At 32.5% G+C, this 18,466-nt stretch overlaps 2 protein-coding genes and 2 long non-coding RNA genes across 9 annotated transcripts; 1 reads left to right on the forward strand and 3 right to left on the reverse strand.

Moving 5' to 3' along the window:
• The first annotated feature begins 490 nt into the window (after nucleotides 1-490).
• On the forward strand, nucleotides 491-5,445 carry LOC139872072 (uncharacterized). 5 transcript variants are annotated; one of them, XR_011766856.1, is made up of 7 exons: nucleotides 491-659; nucleotides 754-793; nucleotides 1,176-1,320; nucleotides 2,707-2,785; nucleotides 2,888-3,717; nucleotides 4,803-4,930; nucleotides 5,066-5,445. It is a non-coding gene; the product is annotated as an uncharacterized lncRNA (long non-coding RNA). The 5 variants fall into 5 exon arrangements; XR_011766858.1 differs by having other exon boundaries at nucleotides 2,999-3,717; nucleotides 5,066-5,444; XR_011766857.1 differs by having other exon boundaries at nucleotides 2,707-3,717; nucleotides 4,794-4,930.
• Nucleotides 5,446-6,607: 1,162 nt separating this feature from the next.
• On the reverse strand, nucleotides 6,608-9,541 carry LOC139872068 (uncharacterized). 2 transcript variants are annotated; one of them, XR_011766854.1, is made up of 5 exons: nucleotides 9,184-9,541; nucleotides 8,775-9,033; nucleotides 7,310-8,505; nucleotides 7,011-7,090; nucleotides 6,608-6,863 (listed from the first exon to the last, which is right to left on the reverse strand). It is a non-coding gene; the product is annotated as an uncharacterized lncRNA (long non-coding RNA). The 2 variants fall into 2 exon arrangements; XR_011766853.1 differs by having other exon boundaries at nucleotides 6,608-7,090.
• A 1,230-nt stretch (nucleotides 9,542-10,771) lies between these two features.
• On the reverse strand, nucleotides 10,772-12,185 carry LOC139871528 (protein VASCULATURE COMPLEXITY AND CONNECTIVITY-like). Its single transcript, XM_071859228.1, has 3 exons — nucleotides 12,084-12,185; nucleotides 11,764-11,966; nucleotides 10,772-10,949 (listed from the first exon to the last, which is right to left on the reverse strand). Exons 1-3 carry the CDS (start codon nucleotides 12,183-12,185, stop codon nucleotides 10,772-10,774), a joined length of 483 nt encoding a protein of 160 aa, XP_071715329.1.
• A 2,424-nt stretch (nucleotides 12,186-14,609) lies between these two features.
• Nucleotides 14,610-17,247, reverse strand: LOC139870977 (laccase-4-like). Its single transcript, XM_071858736.1, has 6 exons — nucleotides 17,137-17,247; nucleotides 16,898-17,049; nucleotides 16,548-16,792; nucleotides 16,320-16,448; nucleotides 15,018-15,959; nucleotides 14,610-14,740 (listed from the first exon to the last, which is right to left on the reverse strand). The coding sequence occupies exons 1-6, from the start codon at nucleotides 17,245-17,247 to the stop codon at nucleotides 14,610-14,612; spliced, it is 1,710 nt and encodes a 569-aa protein (XP_071714837.1).
• Nucleotides 17,248-18,466: the final 1,219 nt, after the last annotated feature.

The following is an 18,466-nucleotide window of genomic DNA, read 5'->3' on the forward strand; positions in this document are numbered from 1 at the left end:
TTTATTTGTGAAATCACTATAAGTATTTTGATCTCATAAGTTTTGAGTATCATGAACTCTTAATTAGGACAGAAAAAGAACGAGATTTGAACGATAAAAGTCATCTTCATTTATATATTCCATTTATATTTTAACATGATTAATCATGTTATTAGATTTGTGAGGAAAATATAAGGCGTTAGATTACATTAATATCATCAACATGTACGCTTTGAGAAAGTTACACTTTCTAAAAGCTTGTTCAGATTATATTACTATTTTTGAAATCTCCATCTCTATCCCTATCCCTATCCCTATTATACATTATAATAAAGTCAAAAAAGAGATATATTTAATTTTTTCCCCTAATCTCAACCATTGGATCAAGGAAATTACCATCACCTACCAATCCTCTTCGCACTTGATATAATAATTATAACTCAATATTTACACTACCAAATCATACCTTCCTAAATTGCCCCTACATAACCCAAAACACGGGCAATTAAAATTAAAACCTTACTCATCAACACCTACAATCGCTAAAGGTAATCGACATCTACAATCAGTCGGAACATGTAATCGCCTCATGTCATCGACTCCTACAATCGATTTTCAGGTTTTACAATTGTCGTGTCTAATGCTAAAATTAGGGCTTGATCGATTCAAGGAGATCGAAGGTATCTGTTTCTGGGCTTTTGATTTATGAGCTTTAATTTCGTTTTTAACTTTTGTTAAGGTTTTTAAATTCGTAATGAGTATTGTTTTGTACAGAGGCTAAAATTAGGGCTTGATCGACTCAAGGAGATCGGAGGTATCTGTTTATGGGCTTTTGATTTACGATCTTTAATTTCGTTTCTAAGTTTTGTTAGGGTTTTAAATCCGTAATCAGTAATGTTTTGTACAGTAGTTATTGTTGTAATTATAATTGCTACTGTATGTGTATCATCTTTGTATATTTATATGTGAATCTGTATTTGTTCGATTTGTACCTTTTTATTGAGAAATTGTAAGTATTTTAGTTATGATTTAGACAATAAGCGTTTGTGTTCAACCCAACAGGCCTGTACAAATTTTACCATTTAACCAGTAATCATGCCACACATTCCCATTTTGCTACATTTACTAATCTAATTTGCAAAATGTGTATCAATATTAATCTCCCCACATTCTAATATTCTTCTTTTCTTTGTTAGTTATCTGGATGCCAGTGAGAACAAGGTTGTTTTAGCCGATGATACAAGCAATTGTATAGAACTCAGGACTAGTGGGTCTGAGCTCATCATAACTTCAGTTATCAGGTTATATAATGGTTATGGGATCCCTAAAGATCATCAAAAGGTTTGATTTTGACCCTTTTAAATTCTGTTTTTGACTTTTTCCTTTTTAGTTTGTTGGTATGCATGTTTACTTGGGAATATGATGAATTGAGATATTGGGGCTTATTTGTCGTTTTCAAGAAACCTTAAAGCTTTGACTTTAACGAATGATTAATGGTCAACCTGATTGGTGTAGAGATACTTTTGACTTTTGCACTTGAATTTGTAATGACTTTTTGGATGAACATATTGCAAACGTGTTCTTAGTTGATTGCTTATGCTTGAATAAGTTTTTGGGACTTGAATCTTAAATATGATCATACACAAGAAGCAGAACTCTCTATTGTTTGAAAAGGTGTAATGAAAATGGGATATGTATATTTTTTGGTTACATAACCTATTTGCATATTAACGGTACTTCAAGTTTTTTCAAGCTTTTGTTCTTTAACCTTGATTGCACAATCTTTTGATGGTGTGCATTTTGTCACCAGATTGTTCATGTTTTCTTGGGTAACTTCAGACTTTGATAAATGTTTGTTAGTTGGTAAAGTAACTTCACTACAGTCTACTGCACTGTTGGGTGGTGAAGATTAGGTTAACACAACTACACGAGTAATATCAGATAATTTTAGTAAACAATTTACATTTATGATGATTAAATATTATATGCAGTAAAAATTTTAGAATAAGGTTTCGCTTATGGTGATATATGTCTTAAAGTTTATGTTAGACTTTTCATAGAACAGCGGCTGTAGTGTGCGATTTCACGCATTTTTTTAAAAGGCTACTGCATGAAAAAAATTCAAGTCTTACCTCTTATATAAAAATTGTTGGACAATCCTTTTGTTAAAAGGCCAACTTAGAGTTTTTTACAAGTCCTTACATTTATGATATATATAGTTTCTTTTTTAATTTCTGTGATGTCCAATTAATTTGTAACACTCATATATAACTTTTGGCTGTTTATATTGTGTAATTCACAAATTTCGTGTGCCAGGCAAAACTTTAGATGACAAGAGCTGCAAGAGTCCGGTCTTCAGTTTGGAACGTTAGCAATAAGCGTCCAGTTTATTAATTTTTTATTTTTTTTTTTATTTTCTTTCTCTTCCTTATGTTTTCAAAGTGAATTATGATATACAAAAATAAAATCATCGACTGTGATAAAACTGGATGTAGAAGGTACTTTTTATATATGCTTTTAATGTTATAAGTTATTATTAAAATCAGATGTTTGAGTCTCACTTAAGATAATGTGTATATAATATGTGTGACTGTACATTTGTATAAGAGTGGCATGCGTGTTTCTGCGGGACACAATTGAGTTGTTGATTTGTGGTCCATTTTGTTACTTATATCATTTTAAACCATTTTGTTGTTGATTTGTGGCCCATTTTGTTACTTATATCAGGTTGTTCTTCTAAAGTGAACTGGAGGAATCAATAATAAGCACAATTAACGTAGTTGAGCTATAAGAACTGGCCATACAGGTTAGAAATCAGGTGCTATCCATCCATGATTTTTCTATTATGTACTGTTCCACATTTAATAGTGTTATACATCCGTGTTTTTGATTGCTTAAATATCTAAAGGATTGATTGGATTTTCAAAGATCACCCAATGTTTTGATAATATGCGTAGGTAAATAAATCAACTTTTTGTATTGAATTACTCGCTACGGATGTACTACATTTTTGATATAGGTTAAAAGTTATTTGATGTGTAGAGAAGGTTGCGGAAAGGATGTCACAGTTTCATCGGTGAGTACTACACTATAGTTATTCGTAGCGAGTAAATATCCACAAGTTTACGTAGTTGTTGCTTTTTAGTTGATAATAATTGTTAGAAACTATTGTTTCAAATTAAAATAGTTGTTGCCTTGAATTGAAGACATTAATATTTAGTTTCTTTATTCAGACCAAAGTTGGTGATGCTGTTGAGATTCTTATAGACAACCCTGAAGCATTGAAAATGCATTCATCAAGAATTGTAGTTTGAACTTTGAATCATATATCACCATAAGTGGTGTTTCTCTATGTATATTACTGTTATCTATAACATTAAAACAATATAGAGGAATATTACATAAGCTAATTTGAAGTTGCTTACTTGGAAGACAATTTATTGTTTAAGCATCTAATGTTTTCTTATTTGTGATTTATTGAGACCGACGGAACTTGGACAGGATGACGATTATAAGCTGTCTATAATGAAGAAAGATGTTTTTGGATGGAACGATACTAAGGAAGTCGATAATGAGGTCGTGGTCGAGATTTTTGTTGATCGGGTATATTTCCATTGGTGATTGATTGTTTGGATGGATGATTACTAAAGAATGAAAAGGTGATTGTGCATCTTACTCACATCAGCTTGTCAAGCTTGAGGAGCCTATAATGAGAATTCCAACCCTGGTAATTCGAAGGTAGTCTATTTTATTTTGTGTAGGTTTCGTAACCGGTTAAAACGTCAAAAAATCATAAATCGGATCTAGAAATGGCACTCGCGGGTCGTGAACGCGGATCTACTGCATCCATCACCCGCTCCCGCGGATTTTTTTACGATCCATTAATCCGCGGATCTTGGTTAACGGATTTAATTTTAGATCCATCACCCGTATTCACGGATATTCGCGGGTCACGGGTTTACCCGCAGATCTTATTCATGAAGTATATGTAAATAAATATATTCAAAAATAAATATCATTATGTAATTCAAAGTGACATAAAAAACATCATCCAATAATATATTCATGTTTATGATATAATAAATAGAGAAAACATATAATATTAGTTATACTTTTCTTAGTAATATATGCGAAGTTAGAATGTTTAAAATTAACAATTAAAATTTAGTTGCTAAAACTAATCATAAAGTACGTTGACGAATTACTAGAGTTATTTTCGCTCATTTAGAACGGGTATATCCGCGGATTATTCAAACGGGTATTACGGATTTTCGGATCGGATTTTACCCGCAACGGATCTATTACATCCATCACCCACCCACGACCCGTCTGCGGGTACAAGATTACATCCATCGCCCACCCGCGGGTAAAGATTTTGGATTTTATCCACCCATCACGGGCGTGGGTATCCGCGGATCTCGGATTTTTTTAGATCCATTGCCATCCCTAAATTCGGATCACAATGGGTTGAAAGTCATAAAAGGCCATAGTTTAGTAACCGATTAAAGCTATTTAATCTCTTTACCTGCTGCTCATAAAAGGCTATAGTTTTCGATTATCCAACTATAAATTTGAGGGAAATTTGTCATAATGACTTTGTTATCGTATTTTAAAGGAATATTGAAAGTCATAATGATATGTTATACTTTGTTAATACGGAGTAAATAGTTTTGATAAAAATAATAATAGTAATGATTTGTTAGATAATATAAATATGTGTATCAGGGATTATATATTTTATCAATTTTGATTTTTGAATCTTCATGAATGCACACAATGTAATGTCAATTATAATACTAAACACCATGTTTTAGTGTGTGCAGATGCGGGTGGTAATCAACTTACAGCTTGCCAGAGTATGTTACTCGGTGCAGGAAAGAAACTCCAGAAGGAAGAAAATATACAGATGAAGTTAAATTGTGGGCTGACTAACGAAGTTGTGTCACTGTGTGTAAGACAAGTAGTCATCCTTTAAAGATGTGATTTGGAATACTTTATTTGTTATTAATTATTAATTTATAATTTATTCCAGATTCTTACCATTAGGAAGTTCATATATTAACTATGTGAGAACTTTGTACGCCAGGAACGAAAGCAAGAACGAGGGAAGTTGGAGATTTTATACCAAGTGCGTAGTTCTTTCATGGTCAAGTAACCATGTGAGATTCCATCATCGGTTCATCATGTACATACATTTACAAAAAATATGGTGCGTTTTACATAAAAACTCAAATGGATTTCCATTGTGAACTTAAGAAAGGTATATGTACAATTCTAAAATGAGTATAGGCCAATGTAGTATGAATCCAAAGCACCTTGTCGAGCCTATACACAATGGGCAGCTAAAATGGCTCTAGGTCTAGGCACTAGTGTTCCATCGGTCATGTGTAAACAAGATGCATGGTGCCCCTGACCCCATTATAACTGCACAATATAGTCTGTCATGCATGTCTTTATGTTTATATTCTTAATTTTTTTCATTTGCCTTTTAGTGTCAAATCTTTGGCACCTTGACAAATTTCATACTATGTGTCCATGATGTGATCCTTTAGCTATTCACATCGGAAGTTTGTGCTATAATAACCGTAACACCTTTTTTACTTGGTGCCACAAATGTTCTTTGCCAATATATTATATACTATTACTTGTGATAAGAAAACTAATTATAAAGTAATCTGCTGATGTATTTCAACATACTGAAGTTTGCAACGTCAAACGTACTAGTGATGTTTGCAGCATTGACCCCAAATGCAACTGAACAACCTTATTGACCATATGCGAAGGATATTTGAAGAAAAACAATTTGTAGCTTCGGTATTGACACTTAATGATACTTCAAACGCTTTGTTGCATTGAATAATCTATAGGAAAGTCGTCACAAACAGACTTAGCTACAACTTCATACTCTACTATCGTGATATACAACTTGGTGTTATAATTTTTTTTTTTTTTTAAACAATTGAACTTTACTTCTGTTTAAGGATCGCATTATACTTAATTGATATTTACATATTTTGTTTCACTACACACTTGCTTTCAATTGTTTATTATACAACATTTGTGTCAAATATTTACTTGAGCTAACACATAATTTAAAATATACTTCAAAATTTTATTGGACGAAACCCGCGATTCCGCAGGTCTTATATATATATTATAACAAAGTCAATATTACCAAATAATCTTGATCAAAAGATTAGATGACAAAAGGATAACCCTTAGATTAAAAATTAATTATGAATGAGCGCCATTAAATCAAACCTTAATGATATATTTGCTAAGCCAAATTTTATCAACTATACCCTTATATCCTCTTAGTTAAAAGTTGATCTAAATCTAAATTCAAATCCCATGAAAAGCTCTACTAATTTTTAAATTAAAAGAATATCTTGTGAACTTTAAAATTTGCTGCTACTTAAATTTTCTCAAATATTAATAAATAAATTGATAAGACTAATTAAAACAATCATGATTACAAGTAAATTTTATATTGGACTTAAATAGATTAAATGAGGGTTGTGGTCACCCGCGCGTTGCGGCGGGTGTTTTTCAATACAACAAAATTGCCTCTTACAATAGCACAAAAGTTCGACGCATACAACAAAATTGGCTGCTTGCGATTCTTGCATGTGAGAGTGTGCTTGCAAATTCAAAAAGTGTGGTTGTCATTCTTACATAATTCAAAGCACTGTTAACTAAGCACATAGTTGGGACCTAAGGTATTGTCAATCACAGAGAGTATACGCAAGATATATACTTGCATACATTAAACCAATTACATACCTTCTGACTTAAGGCTAACTGGACCTTCAAAGGGTGACTCAACATCATCTTCCATAATAGTTGGCAAATCTTGAACAATGCTTTCTATTTGAGCACACGAACTACAAACATTATATGCACTCCAAAATGTGAATCAATTTCACATAAAACCAAAAAAGTATAAACAACAATGATGATAGTAAAATAGTACCTGTAAACAACTACTCATAATATATATTGATTTAGGTAATAGTGGTGTCGTGACTTACATTTGTTATCGTGATCAGGCTAATTAAACTGATATCCAAGTGTAGAGAAGCAAATGCTCATGATCTTTTTTCGCCATAACCTTGCATTATATCATAAAAATTAGTCCTACATGACAACAACTTCAGTCTAATTTAACTATTAGTACTACTTCTTAACAATTCACTTTATACATATTCCGAATTTAACATGACATTAAACTGCGGATAACATAGGCTTGTTAATTTATGTTATACAAAATCAGAAGAATTACAATAAAATATGTTGAAGCTATCCTACAGTGGTATGAGTGGTAACTTACAAATATAATGCCTTCCTTGTACTCAGGTGTGCACGTTAACGCAGGGTGGTCATTTGTACCTCAATGACCTATGAACGCTGTTACAAAATGATAGCCTATAAGTACCATCATGTTAATACAGCAAAGGCGAGGAAGCATGATAAGATTCAGGAAATCAACCGTCTAGAAAAATTAAAAGATCACAAAAATGACAAGTAACAACTAAATTATCAAATTAACACCCAATTCCCATCTGTCGTCCATCATAAATCAATAGGTAGGGCTATATATTAAAAAAGCATTCTCAATTTATTTCGAGCAGGTCTTTATAAGAGTAAAATGGGTTGTGGTTAGAGTAGTAAAAGTTCTGGAAGCTTTTGTCGTCACAGTTGTCCTAAGCGTATACCTGAAATATTTGGTAACATGTTGTATCCACTGGCAGCCATTACAGATGTACGAAGTACTATTTAATAAAGAAGTAGATGATTATAATTAATAAAAAAAAAATGTAATTGTCTCATAGGAGGAACTGCTGGTCGCGCTTTAGGCGCCAATCGCCAAGTGAGAAGGTCTCTTCTTTTGTTTGATTTATTCACTGATCTGAAACTAAAGAAATGAAGACATCAACCCAATCAAACAACCATATAAAAATGGGGATAACAATACGTAGATCTGCTTAATGAACGTGGCTCAGAGCAATGATAATAACACACATACATATATCCGCTTAAGGAACGTCATTGTTACTTTTATGTGAATTCTATTACCTGTTTTATGTTATTTGTTATCTGATCTTCTTAATTAGTCCTACTTGTTTGTATCCATATAACATCAATTAGTTTAAGTTATTACTTTAGTTACACCACTAATAACTCCCACATGAATACAGCTTCAAATCACTTCATTGAAGAGTTAGTACAACTTAATTTCCATTTTGTATACCAACTTTTAGTATGTTTACGTATATTCAACTTAATATAATACTATTTTAACTTTAAAACACAATCACTCAGCTAATTTGGCAATCGATATCCGTGATACCCTTTGAGCACTTTTGGATACACAAACCACGGAAGCAAACAACTATAACTAAAAGATTGTACCGTCATTATCAAAACGGTCGAAGGGCCCGTTTGATGAGCAACAACTCTCATCCATGGTGATAACCGATGTGGATATCGGGTCAGTAAATAGGGCAGTTGCACCCACATGGACACCTGCAAATCCCACATGGACACCTGCAAATGTCACCAAATATGAATATGGAAAAACATAAGAAAGTGAAAATACCATTTCATTAACTCCTAAACTGATTATTCGATGGGTAAATAATCAATAATCAGGAATAGTACAAACATAATTAAGCTATAGTCTTGAAATACACAATAATAATAAAAATAACATAATCGAATACAGTAAATACTTTCTAATAAATTGTGGTAACGTATAAATACTAAAAATAACCGAGTAATATATTTTTTTGTACCACTTAGCTTTTTAGCAGTCATTTTAATGGCAGAAGGTTGAGGAACACAACATGAACTCTCAGTAGCAACCTTATACAATCCCTACAGGTTTAACTGCATATCACTCGAAACGTTCGCCGATGAACGATCAGCTGCCGTTGCCGCCACAAAGGCTGTCATTTTCATTAACATCGCTATTATCAAACTTCTTGAGGTTAGCATTCAACAATTCTTTGTTTTCTTCCGATGCTGGAATAACATCCGGTTTGTACTCGCTAGCTGTAATAGAACAACATCAGACCAATCAACAACCCACTTACTGTTTCAAGCGGAACCTTACAAAATTTGTAAAATCAATCCTTCATCAACTGTACTTAAAAAAAAAAAAAAATTAAACACCGAAACCCTATAAAATATGTAAAATCAAACCTGGTAGTTGAATAGTTTCATTCCAACTTCCTAAATCCGATTACTTGAGTCGTCGATTGAATGTTTTTGTTGATGCAAAACACGAACAAAAAGTTGCAGCACCATAATCTTCCCAATTAGGGGCCGATGCCTTCACATCAAAGTCTTCGATGACCGACCAGAAAAAACTGAAACCCTAAAATTTCATATTCATCGCTCACCTCAGGCAGGAGAAGTCGATGACGGACCCCATCGCAAACCGTAGTTGTCGATGAAGGTAAAGTATTTTTTGGGAAGAGTGTGAGTGTTTAACCATTCATGAATTATGAAGGTGAAGTTAAGATGGAGATGTAAAGGACGATGGAGTGGAATGGAGTTACCTAGATTTCAATTTTGGTATAGTAAATCACATATGGGGGCAGTTGTGTGTACTGGGTCGGGTATTTTCTGTTCGGGTTGGGTGAAACAGTATAACGATAAAAGGTAATTGAATGTAGCCAATAGGATGGTGAGATTTTTACGTGAACTAGTAATGTGTATAATATAATATTTTATTAATAAATCATGATATTTTTTAATTTTTTCTTAAAACATTTGAAGTTATTTAAAAAACATCTTTTATTCTTAAGATCATTATATCTATGAAATCATTTGATTTTGAACTCTTTCATATATTTTCCAAGTTTTTTTTTTTTTTTTTTTTTTTTTTTTTTTTTTTTTTTTTTTTTGTGTGTTAACCTTTTAGATTAGTTGATAATTATAATTTTATTGTAATTTGCAGTTTTGTCCGTTCACCATGAAATTTGCGAGTCACATACATGGCAAAAAAATTAACCATTTAACATGTACACGTGCACTAATGGGTAAGAAAAAATATGGGGGGCGGGTCGCTTGTATACGGGATTTGTGGCTCTCGTCGCTGCTGCTATCGTTAGCACGCTTAAAAACAGCTTATATTTGATTCATATGTACTTAAAAATGTAAACTACGATTGTCAAAGCTGCTTAAAAGAATACTTCAACGTACTTACCACACTAATTAGTAATTTTTGGCAATCAAATCCAAATACGATGACCTTTTTGTCTTTTTAGTTAAAATTCAAATTATTTACATGGTTTATTTTATGTGTCATACTTATACCATGTTCGAAAAATGACCTTTTAATATCGTTATATTTCAACTTTGTATATACTTTTATTTATATACATTTACTTTAAAAATATATCTAATTAAGTACCAACTCTTTTTCAAGTCCCGCGAAAACACGGGTTATAAACTAGTAATAAATTATAATAATATATAATAAATAATTGGATCGTTGAATATAGATCAATGCAATTTTTAGCTTAGGTGTTTCTGGAAATTACATGAACACTTATAAATACAAAATAAATGAAATATCAAACATTTTAACATGCTACATGAAGCTACCTTAATAATAAAATAAAATCCTAAACTTTCAATACACTAATATTATATTGAATTAGGGCAAATCATACAACGACCAAAAATTTCCATGAAACCAGGCTAATGGGATTTTATCGGGATGGGTAAAAGACTAAAAGCAAAACATGTTTCGAAAAAGTCAAAAAGCATTTGACTTTTAGGATCAATGAGTCGAGGCAGTGGCAGTAACGTAATAAGTGATAGAAAAAAGGCTATGAACGAAACACAAAATCCCTCCGATTGAAAGAAAATGATGATGCGATAGTCCACACGATGCATTTGATTTGTTGTTTGCTTTCGTCCCGATCACCAGCATCCCCAATCCAACGGCCAAGATTATCCTGCTCAAATAGCAAAATTAGATCATAATCATAATTTCAGCTTTAAGCACTATACCAATTTGAAAGCTGAGGTGTTTGGGGTTGTGATTAAAAGTTGATTATTTGATTATCACGCATTTTCAAATCGTAAATAATTAAATAATAGTGTTTGTCAAAATACATGTAAAAATCAATTAATTACGTTTTTGAATGCCCAAAACGCAAAAATTGAAAAGCAAGGAGGGAGTTGCTGCATGGAATCAGCGTTTTTGGCAATTACTTCTCTTAATCTTTTTTCCATTATTACCCCCTTAAAACATATTTTAATTCATAAGAAAGTTTATTACCTAATAGATTTATTTATTTGATTATTTTTAAAAAGGGTGACTTTTATGGTAATTTTACATCTTAAGTTACAAATAATCTGATTTTTCCACACACTCAAATAACTGATTATTTACGTCATCAAACAACATAATCAAATTCAAACACTATTAATCTGAATCACGTTTTTATATCGCTGATTATTTGATTATGATTATCCAAAATGCATAATCAGTTTTTAAAACGCAAATCCAAACACCCCTAACAGATTGTTAACATGCATAAATTGTACAATTTAATAATTGTCACGTTAAATACAATATATATATCATAATATATAACATATTAACAGTTATATTGACGTTAACGGCAAAAATTCTGATAATTTTTACTAATAAACTTTGACTACCTACATATACTTCTTTAATTGACGATACATATATGCATTATGCACTAGCAACATTTACAATTCCTAATATTAATCCCTAACAGAGAGGATATTGAAGTGTACCATGTAAAGAAGAGAGAGATTAATGACAATTGTCTACCAAGAGAAGCTTTATGGATCTCTTCATGACTACAAGCAGTGCAACCACTTAACAAATTAGCCAATACATGGGCTATGATCAACAGCACAATTGCTGCAAACCCGAGCCTATATGCATCCTGGCTCGGTTCTTTGCACTCAAACAACCACAACCTCAAATGCTTTTCCTATTCATGGCAGCAAAATGTTAAACATTAAATCTACATTCTTCATAAAAAAAAAACACAAATCCATTCAGACAAAGTTCATAAAACAAAATGTAGCTAAAACTTTTATCGAATTACCTGATTCTGGGCTGCTTCAGCTCTGATCCCTAGTATACCTGCGGTTATATCCAATGCGATAATGGCGAGACAAACAAACGCACCAACACCTTTGTTAACCATTGTGACAAAGTTGAATAAAAAAAAGGGAATAGTATGGAAAGTTGTGTGTTTTGAAAGTGTTGGAATTAAATGTTAGAGGGTGTTTGATTAATATATGGGGTTCATGTCGAAAAGGAAAAGCTTGTCTTTTGGAATAATATTTAGTGAAGTTTTTTGCATGCTTTGTTGCCTTTTGTAATTTTTTTTGTTTTTTTTCTTTTCACTATTGATTCTTTGGAAGAGTAACAAGAAAAGTAGGGATATAAACAGCTAAGGAGGAATGGGGGATAGTTGTTTAAAAGAATCTAATATTTTCTTTCATCGCTAGGAAAACATTCCATATAAACCTTGTTAAGTAATAAGACTAATTTAGCTACATAATACTTTAAGTAAATATTTATCAAATCAAATCAATGGCTAGAATAATATGTTAACCAGCTAAGAATTAAAGTTGGCCTTTGGACTTAACAACGGCCCAAACCCAAGTATAAAGAAGCCCAGTTCTTTCTATAATGTTCTAGCTTCAATATGGAGTTATTTAAGAAGTTTTTTAAGCCTTAATATACTCATTAAATTTACAATATAATCTGTTGAATTCGTGCATTGCTAAATTTGAGCTAATTGTGCTATTAATTTTCATGTGCTTCATCGGTGATACAAACATAGAGGTCCAATATGCAAGTAACACAAGCCAATTTGGTTTTTGGAGTAGGCTTACTACATATGCTATATACTCATTTAATTTAATTTAGGGGAATTGCCTCAAATATACTTTTTTTCCAAAGTTTTTTAAAAAAATACACCTTTTTCAAAAAAATTGGCAATATACACCATTAGGTCGAACATCACTTTGGTCGACTACTTTATAGCTTGGTCGACCACCTCATTTTTCAAGGTGGTCGACCAACCTTCATTGCATTATTGGTCGACCACCATATAGAAATGGTCGACTCCTATATACACTCTAGGCTAGGGGTGTTCATTTTCGGATATCCGAAATTCGGATATCCGAATTTTCGGATATCCGAAAATTCGGATAGTGAAAAACCCATCCGAAATTCGAATCCGAAATTTCGGATATCCGATTTTCGGATATTCGAAATTTCGGATTCGGATATCGGATTATCCGAATATCCGATATTTTTGAAGAACTTCGAATATTTTCGGATAATTTTTCGGATATTCGGATAATTTTCGGATATTTCGGATATTTTTCGGATATTTCGGATATTTTTCGGATTTTTTAGAAATTTTCGGATATTCGGATATCCGAATATCCGAAAATGTTAAAAACTCCATCCGATATCCGAATCCAAAAAATCGGATATCCGATTTTCGGATATCCGAATTTTCGGATATCCGATTTTTCGGATATTTTCGGATTCGGATTTCGGATAATTCGGATTCGGATTTCGGATTCGAATATTTTGAACACCCCTACTCTAGGCAATACATTTTAAAGACACACTAACTTTTCAAAAAGTCAATATGTGTACTTGATGTCTTCTCTCACTATCTTTTTTCCCTGCATATAAATTTCTCTCTAGTTTAAGATTCAAAAACACCCCAACATTTAATTCAAGATTTTGAACTCGTCTTTGAATGATTTAGATGACACCACCGACACCATTAAACTCGAAATCGTTTTCCGAACGAAACAAAACAAATCCCACCATCTTCGGATCTCTGACACGCTCTGACGGGTAACTCATCGGAATGTTCGTCGGAGTTATATTCACAGGTCACCTCTGAAAGTCTTAAAAATTAAAGGTAACTTTGATTGACTGTAAAATGGTGCACATTTCTAATACAAAAGGCAAAAAATGAAGGTGTTGATGAAACTAAAACCATGGTCTACTGTAAAAAAATATAAAAATAAAATGTTGATGGTGATGGCTATGTGGTTATCTATGCATTGTCAGAAAGTAGGGAAGAAAGAGAAAAAATAGGAGTCGACCATTTATATACTGTGGTCGACCAATCTTTCAATGAAGGTTGGTCGACCACCTTGAAAAATGATGTGGACGACCAAGTTACAAGGTAGTCAACCAAAATGATGTTCGACCTAATGGTGTATATTGTCAATTTTTTTGAAAAAGGTGTATTTTTTTAAAAAAAACTTTGAAAAAAGTATATTTTAGGCAATTTCCCTTTAATTTACAATATAATCTGTTGAATTCGTGCATTGCTAAATTTGAGCTAATTGTGCTATTAATTTTCTTGTGCTTCATTGGTGATACAAACATAGAGGTCCAATATGCAAGTAACAAAAGTCCATTTGGAATTTAAAGTATGCTAATTACTACATATAGCAATAGATACAATCTTTATTTCCTTACTTTTCACTCTTATGCTGAAAAATTGTTGACATAAATATGACCAACTTAAGAAATTAGCTAAGAAGCTATGAAAACAATAACAAACAAAGAAGAACGTATCGATCCATTAACATTTTGGTAGATCAGAAGGTGGAGGTGGTAACTTTTCGTTCGGTTTCTTCCCGTCCATTACAATCCATGCCATTGTTAGTCCCCAACTCGTATGCACTTCCAGATGACAATGCATAAACCAAACACCTATTTACACAAAAGTTAACTTAGTTTAGTATATAAACTATATATAGAGCTAGGGGCATATACATCCAGTGTAGAGCAACTGGGTCAGTCGCCCCCCACAACCGTATTTTTTAGTGTATTTGTTTATATGTTAAATTTTTTATGATTTAAGTGATTATTAGTTTATATATTTTTTCCAATTACTAAACTAAACGTTTTGCCCCATAGCAAAGCATTCTTAAATCCGCCATTGTATAGAGCTAATCTTGTAACTTGTCATAATGATATAGAAATTCACCTGGATTATTTGCAGTAAACCTAATAGCAACCCATCCGCCTGCAGGAACACTAACGGTGTTTCGTTGAACAGGATCGAAAAGATTGAAGTTTTTTGGATCTTTTTTAGCATCATAGTCCCCAAATCCTTGTCCAACTACAAAAAAGTTATGTCCATGTAGATGCATAGGGTGGCTCTCAGGACCAATGATGCTTGTATCTTGCATTACTAACTCTAATCTTGTGTTAAATGGAAGAACCGCAACTTTTGTTCCGTTTTTTGTCAACATATTTTTCGGTGGTATGCCTGTGTAATCAAACTGGACTAACGGGTTTGTTGGAAAATCAGTATTGTAAACACCTTTTGATTTGTTAAAGAAATGAGATTGAAGTAGAGCGGTTTTTGGTTCCACAAACGTAACGTTATTAACAGCACCTACAAGTTTAGTATTATTTGGTCCTGGACATTTTTGATTTTGATTACAAGGAGTCAATCCTAAGCCAACTGTGAAGAAATAATGTTTGTCAACTTGTTTAGGAACTTTGTTGTTTTCCAAGCTCCTTAGTTTTTTACTGAATTTTGTTGCGAAATTTGTGTCGTTATAGTTAGGAAGTGATGGTTCGAAGAAAGGTTTATTCGTGGTAATCTTATTTGTATTTGAGTATTCAAGGATTCCAATTGTTTTCGATTTGTCAAATCGTGCGGGGCCTGTTTTATAAGGACTAGCAACCATGAGGAACATGAAATTTTGCGATTTGGGACTTGTTGTTAGAAGAACATTAGTTGTTTGTCCTGGTGTTAGTAGAACAACGTCTGTATCGAATGGTTTTGTGTAGACTGCGTCAACTTCAACCACTGTGAGTGTATGATTCGCAATGCTGAAAAACAATTCATCATTCAGAGCTGCATTGATTAATCGAAGAAGATATGTTCGTCCTGGTTTCACCTCAAGCTTATATGCATCTGCAAAAGCCAGTCTATATCAGATTCAAAGACATTCCAAAGTTATTCAATTATAAACATTATACATATACAGGGCCGGATTTTGGAGCGTGTAAGGTGTGCACTTGCACATGGCCCAAAATCTAAAGAGGCCCAAAAATGTAACCCAACAATATATTCAATATATTACTGTATGTTTTTTTTTTAGTATTAAAGAACTTATTCTTATATATATGAAAAACTTTCGTATACAAAGTGCCTTTTTTTGCTTATTAAACAGGACCCTTAAAATTAAGGACGACCCTGACAGTAAGTATCCTTATTGCTTATTTTGGTTAAAACTTTAAATTTGTATATGTAATAGCTAGTAGTGCGCGTTACGGTTACCAGAGCATTCGTACGAAATTCCAGGGAGACCGTTGATGGTATAAGCATCAGAAATATTTGGTACTCCACCAGCTTGCATAGCCTGATTTATAACTGTTTCGGTATCAGCTTTCCACCATTCACCTGCAAAACAATGTGCCATAGCGAAAACTTACTCCAAATAAATACAAAAAACCAACAATGTTACCTACGTAACGCATTATAATAAGGACATCTACTTACCAAAGATGATGGGGACTTCCTTATGAGGTTTAGCAAAAGGGTAAGGAACACCGTGTTTCGGAAGCACAATAATCGGTCCATAAACTGTGGCTCGTAACCATGAAATGTGGGCGTGCCAGAACAACGTCCCTCTTTGGCCCAAAATAGTGAACTTATATGTGTATGTTTGCCCTTTTTGAATGGGACATTGTGTTATATATGCAGGACCATCTGCCCATCCTGTCCTAACTTGCCGAATTCCATGCCTACAAGCGCACACTCAACGCAATAATATTACAAAAATATGTATGCATGAGTGTAATTTACAATAAGTATTTAAGAAAATTGAATGAAAAGTTTACAATGCATACCAATGAATTGTGATATTGTGTTGGACATAGTTAGTTACTTTAACTGAAATCGAATCGCCTTCATTGGCGACGATTTGAGGTCCTGGGAATTGGCCATTCACCGTGACTATGTTTTTTGTTTCGCACAATCGCGTGGCAGTTTGAAGCCGTATCTATCGAATTTAAGTAAAGTTTCAGTGTGAAATATTGTAGTAAAAATAATATAAAGATAAGCAATAATGAGCAGAGAAACAAAATACATCAAAGTTGTAGTCCCTGGTGGTTGCTGTATGCATTGATGTGTTAGACTCTGCAGTTAGTAGCAAATAAAGCATGACAAAGAGCAAAACTTTGAGAAAGCAAGAAGCCATATAGCTGATTAATAATTGTTAAGTGTGTTAAGGATATGTAGAAATAATTAAGTATTTTGTGCTTTTTCTATACTAGTGATGTGGGTATATATATCGTGATTAGTGTGTGGTAATTAGGAGGAGGGTAATTAAGATAATGACTGCAGTTAATGATTAACTAACAAATTAAATATGTGGGCCAATCAAAATCTAGAGTAATTTTGAAGCTACTTTTACAATTAATGGTCGGAATTGCAATGGATGTTCAATTCATTAGATATTCATCAGATTCCTTTCATTTAATTGAATATAGATGATGAATTAATAACAAATTAAATATGTGGGCCAATCAAAATCTAGAGTAATTTTGAAGCTACTTTTACAATTAAGGGTCGGAATTGCAATGGATGTTCAATTCATTAGATATTCATCAGATTCCTTTCATTTAATTGAATATAGATGATGAATTAATAGTGGATATATATATATATATATATATATATATATATATATATATATATATATATATATATATATATATATGATGTGAAAAAATTGTGGATTGAATACAGATGACAAATTATCGGAGTATGTATGACTTTATTTCACATGGATACATATATACATAAAGACTATGTTGGATTCGTTTCAAAGAACATTACAGATATGTTTCGGTATGTTTGATACAATTTATTAATCAAGTATGGTAGTTTATCGTTTAATAATTACATTTATGGACTTAATACAAAACAAGTGATTGTTTAGAATCACAAACCCATAACAACAAATGAATACAGATGACAAATTATCGGAGTATGTATGACTTTATTTCACATGGATACATATATACATAAAGACAATGTTGGATTCGTTTCAAAGAACATTAAAGATATGTTTCGGTATGTTTGATACAATTTATTACTCAAGTATGGTAGTTTTATCGTTTAAGAATTATATTTATGGACTTAAACAAAACAAGTGATTGTTTAGAATCACAAACCCATAACAACAAATGAATAATTAAAGCTACACTATAAATAAAACATAAACGACACAAGAATTTTACGTCATTATATATATCTCAACTTCAAATATGGAGAATGGTTTAGTCCACAAGCGCAAACAGGAGATTTTTTTCCAACTATTTTCGTGCTCAATGTTACAGGTAGTTATGGTTACAATATATATGAGTTAAACATAAAAAGAAACAAATCGACAAATATGCTCACCAAGCCAGAAT

Source organism: Rutidosis leptorrhynchoides, chromosome 10 (genome assembly GCF_046630445.1).
Source record: "Rutidosis leptorrhynchoides isolate AG116_Rl617_1_P2 chromosome 10, CSIRO_AGI_Rlap_v1, whole genome shotgun sequence".
Classification (NCBI taxonomy): Eukaryota; Viridiplantae; Streptophyta; class Magnoliopsida; order Asterales; family Asteraceae; genus Rutidosis; species Rutidosis leptorrhynchoides.

Coding starts and splice junctions, on each gene's coding strand:
- LOC139870977 (XM_071858736.1), bottom strand. CDS start 17,247: ATGGCTTCTTGCTTTCTCAAAGTTTTGCTCTTTGTCATGCTTTATTTG. Junction 17,050..17,136: donor CCAGGGACTACAACTTTGAT/GTATTTTGTTTC, acceptor TAAATTCGATAG/ATACGGCTTCAAACTGCCAC. Junction 14,741..15,017: donor GTTTACTGCAAATAATCCAG/GTGAATTTCTAT, acceptor TTGTGTAAATAG/GTGTTTGGTTTATGCATTGT.
- LOC139871528 (XM_071859228.1), bottom strand. CDS start 12,185: ATGGTTAACAAAGGTGTTGGTGCGTTTGTTTGTCTCGCCATTATCGCA. Junction 11,967..12,083: donor CTGAAGCAGCCCAGAATCAG/GTAATTCGATAA, acceptor TGCCATGAATAG/GAAAAGCATTTGAGGTTGTG. Junction 10,950..11,763: donor ATCTCTCTCTTCTTTACATG/GTACACTTCAAT, acceptor CTATTTGAGCAG/GATAATCTTGGCCGTTGGAT.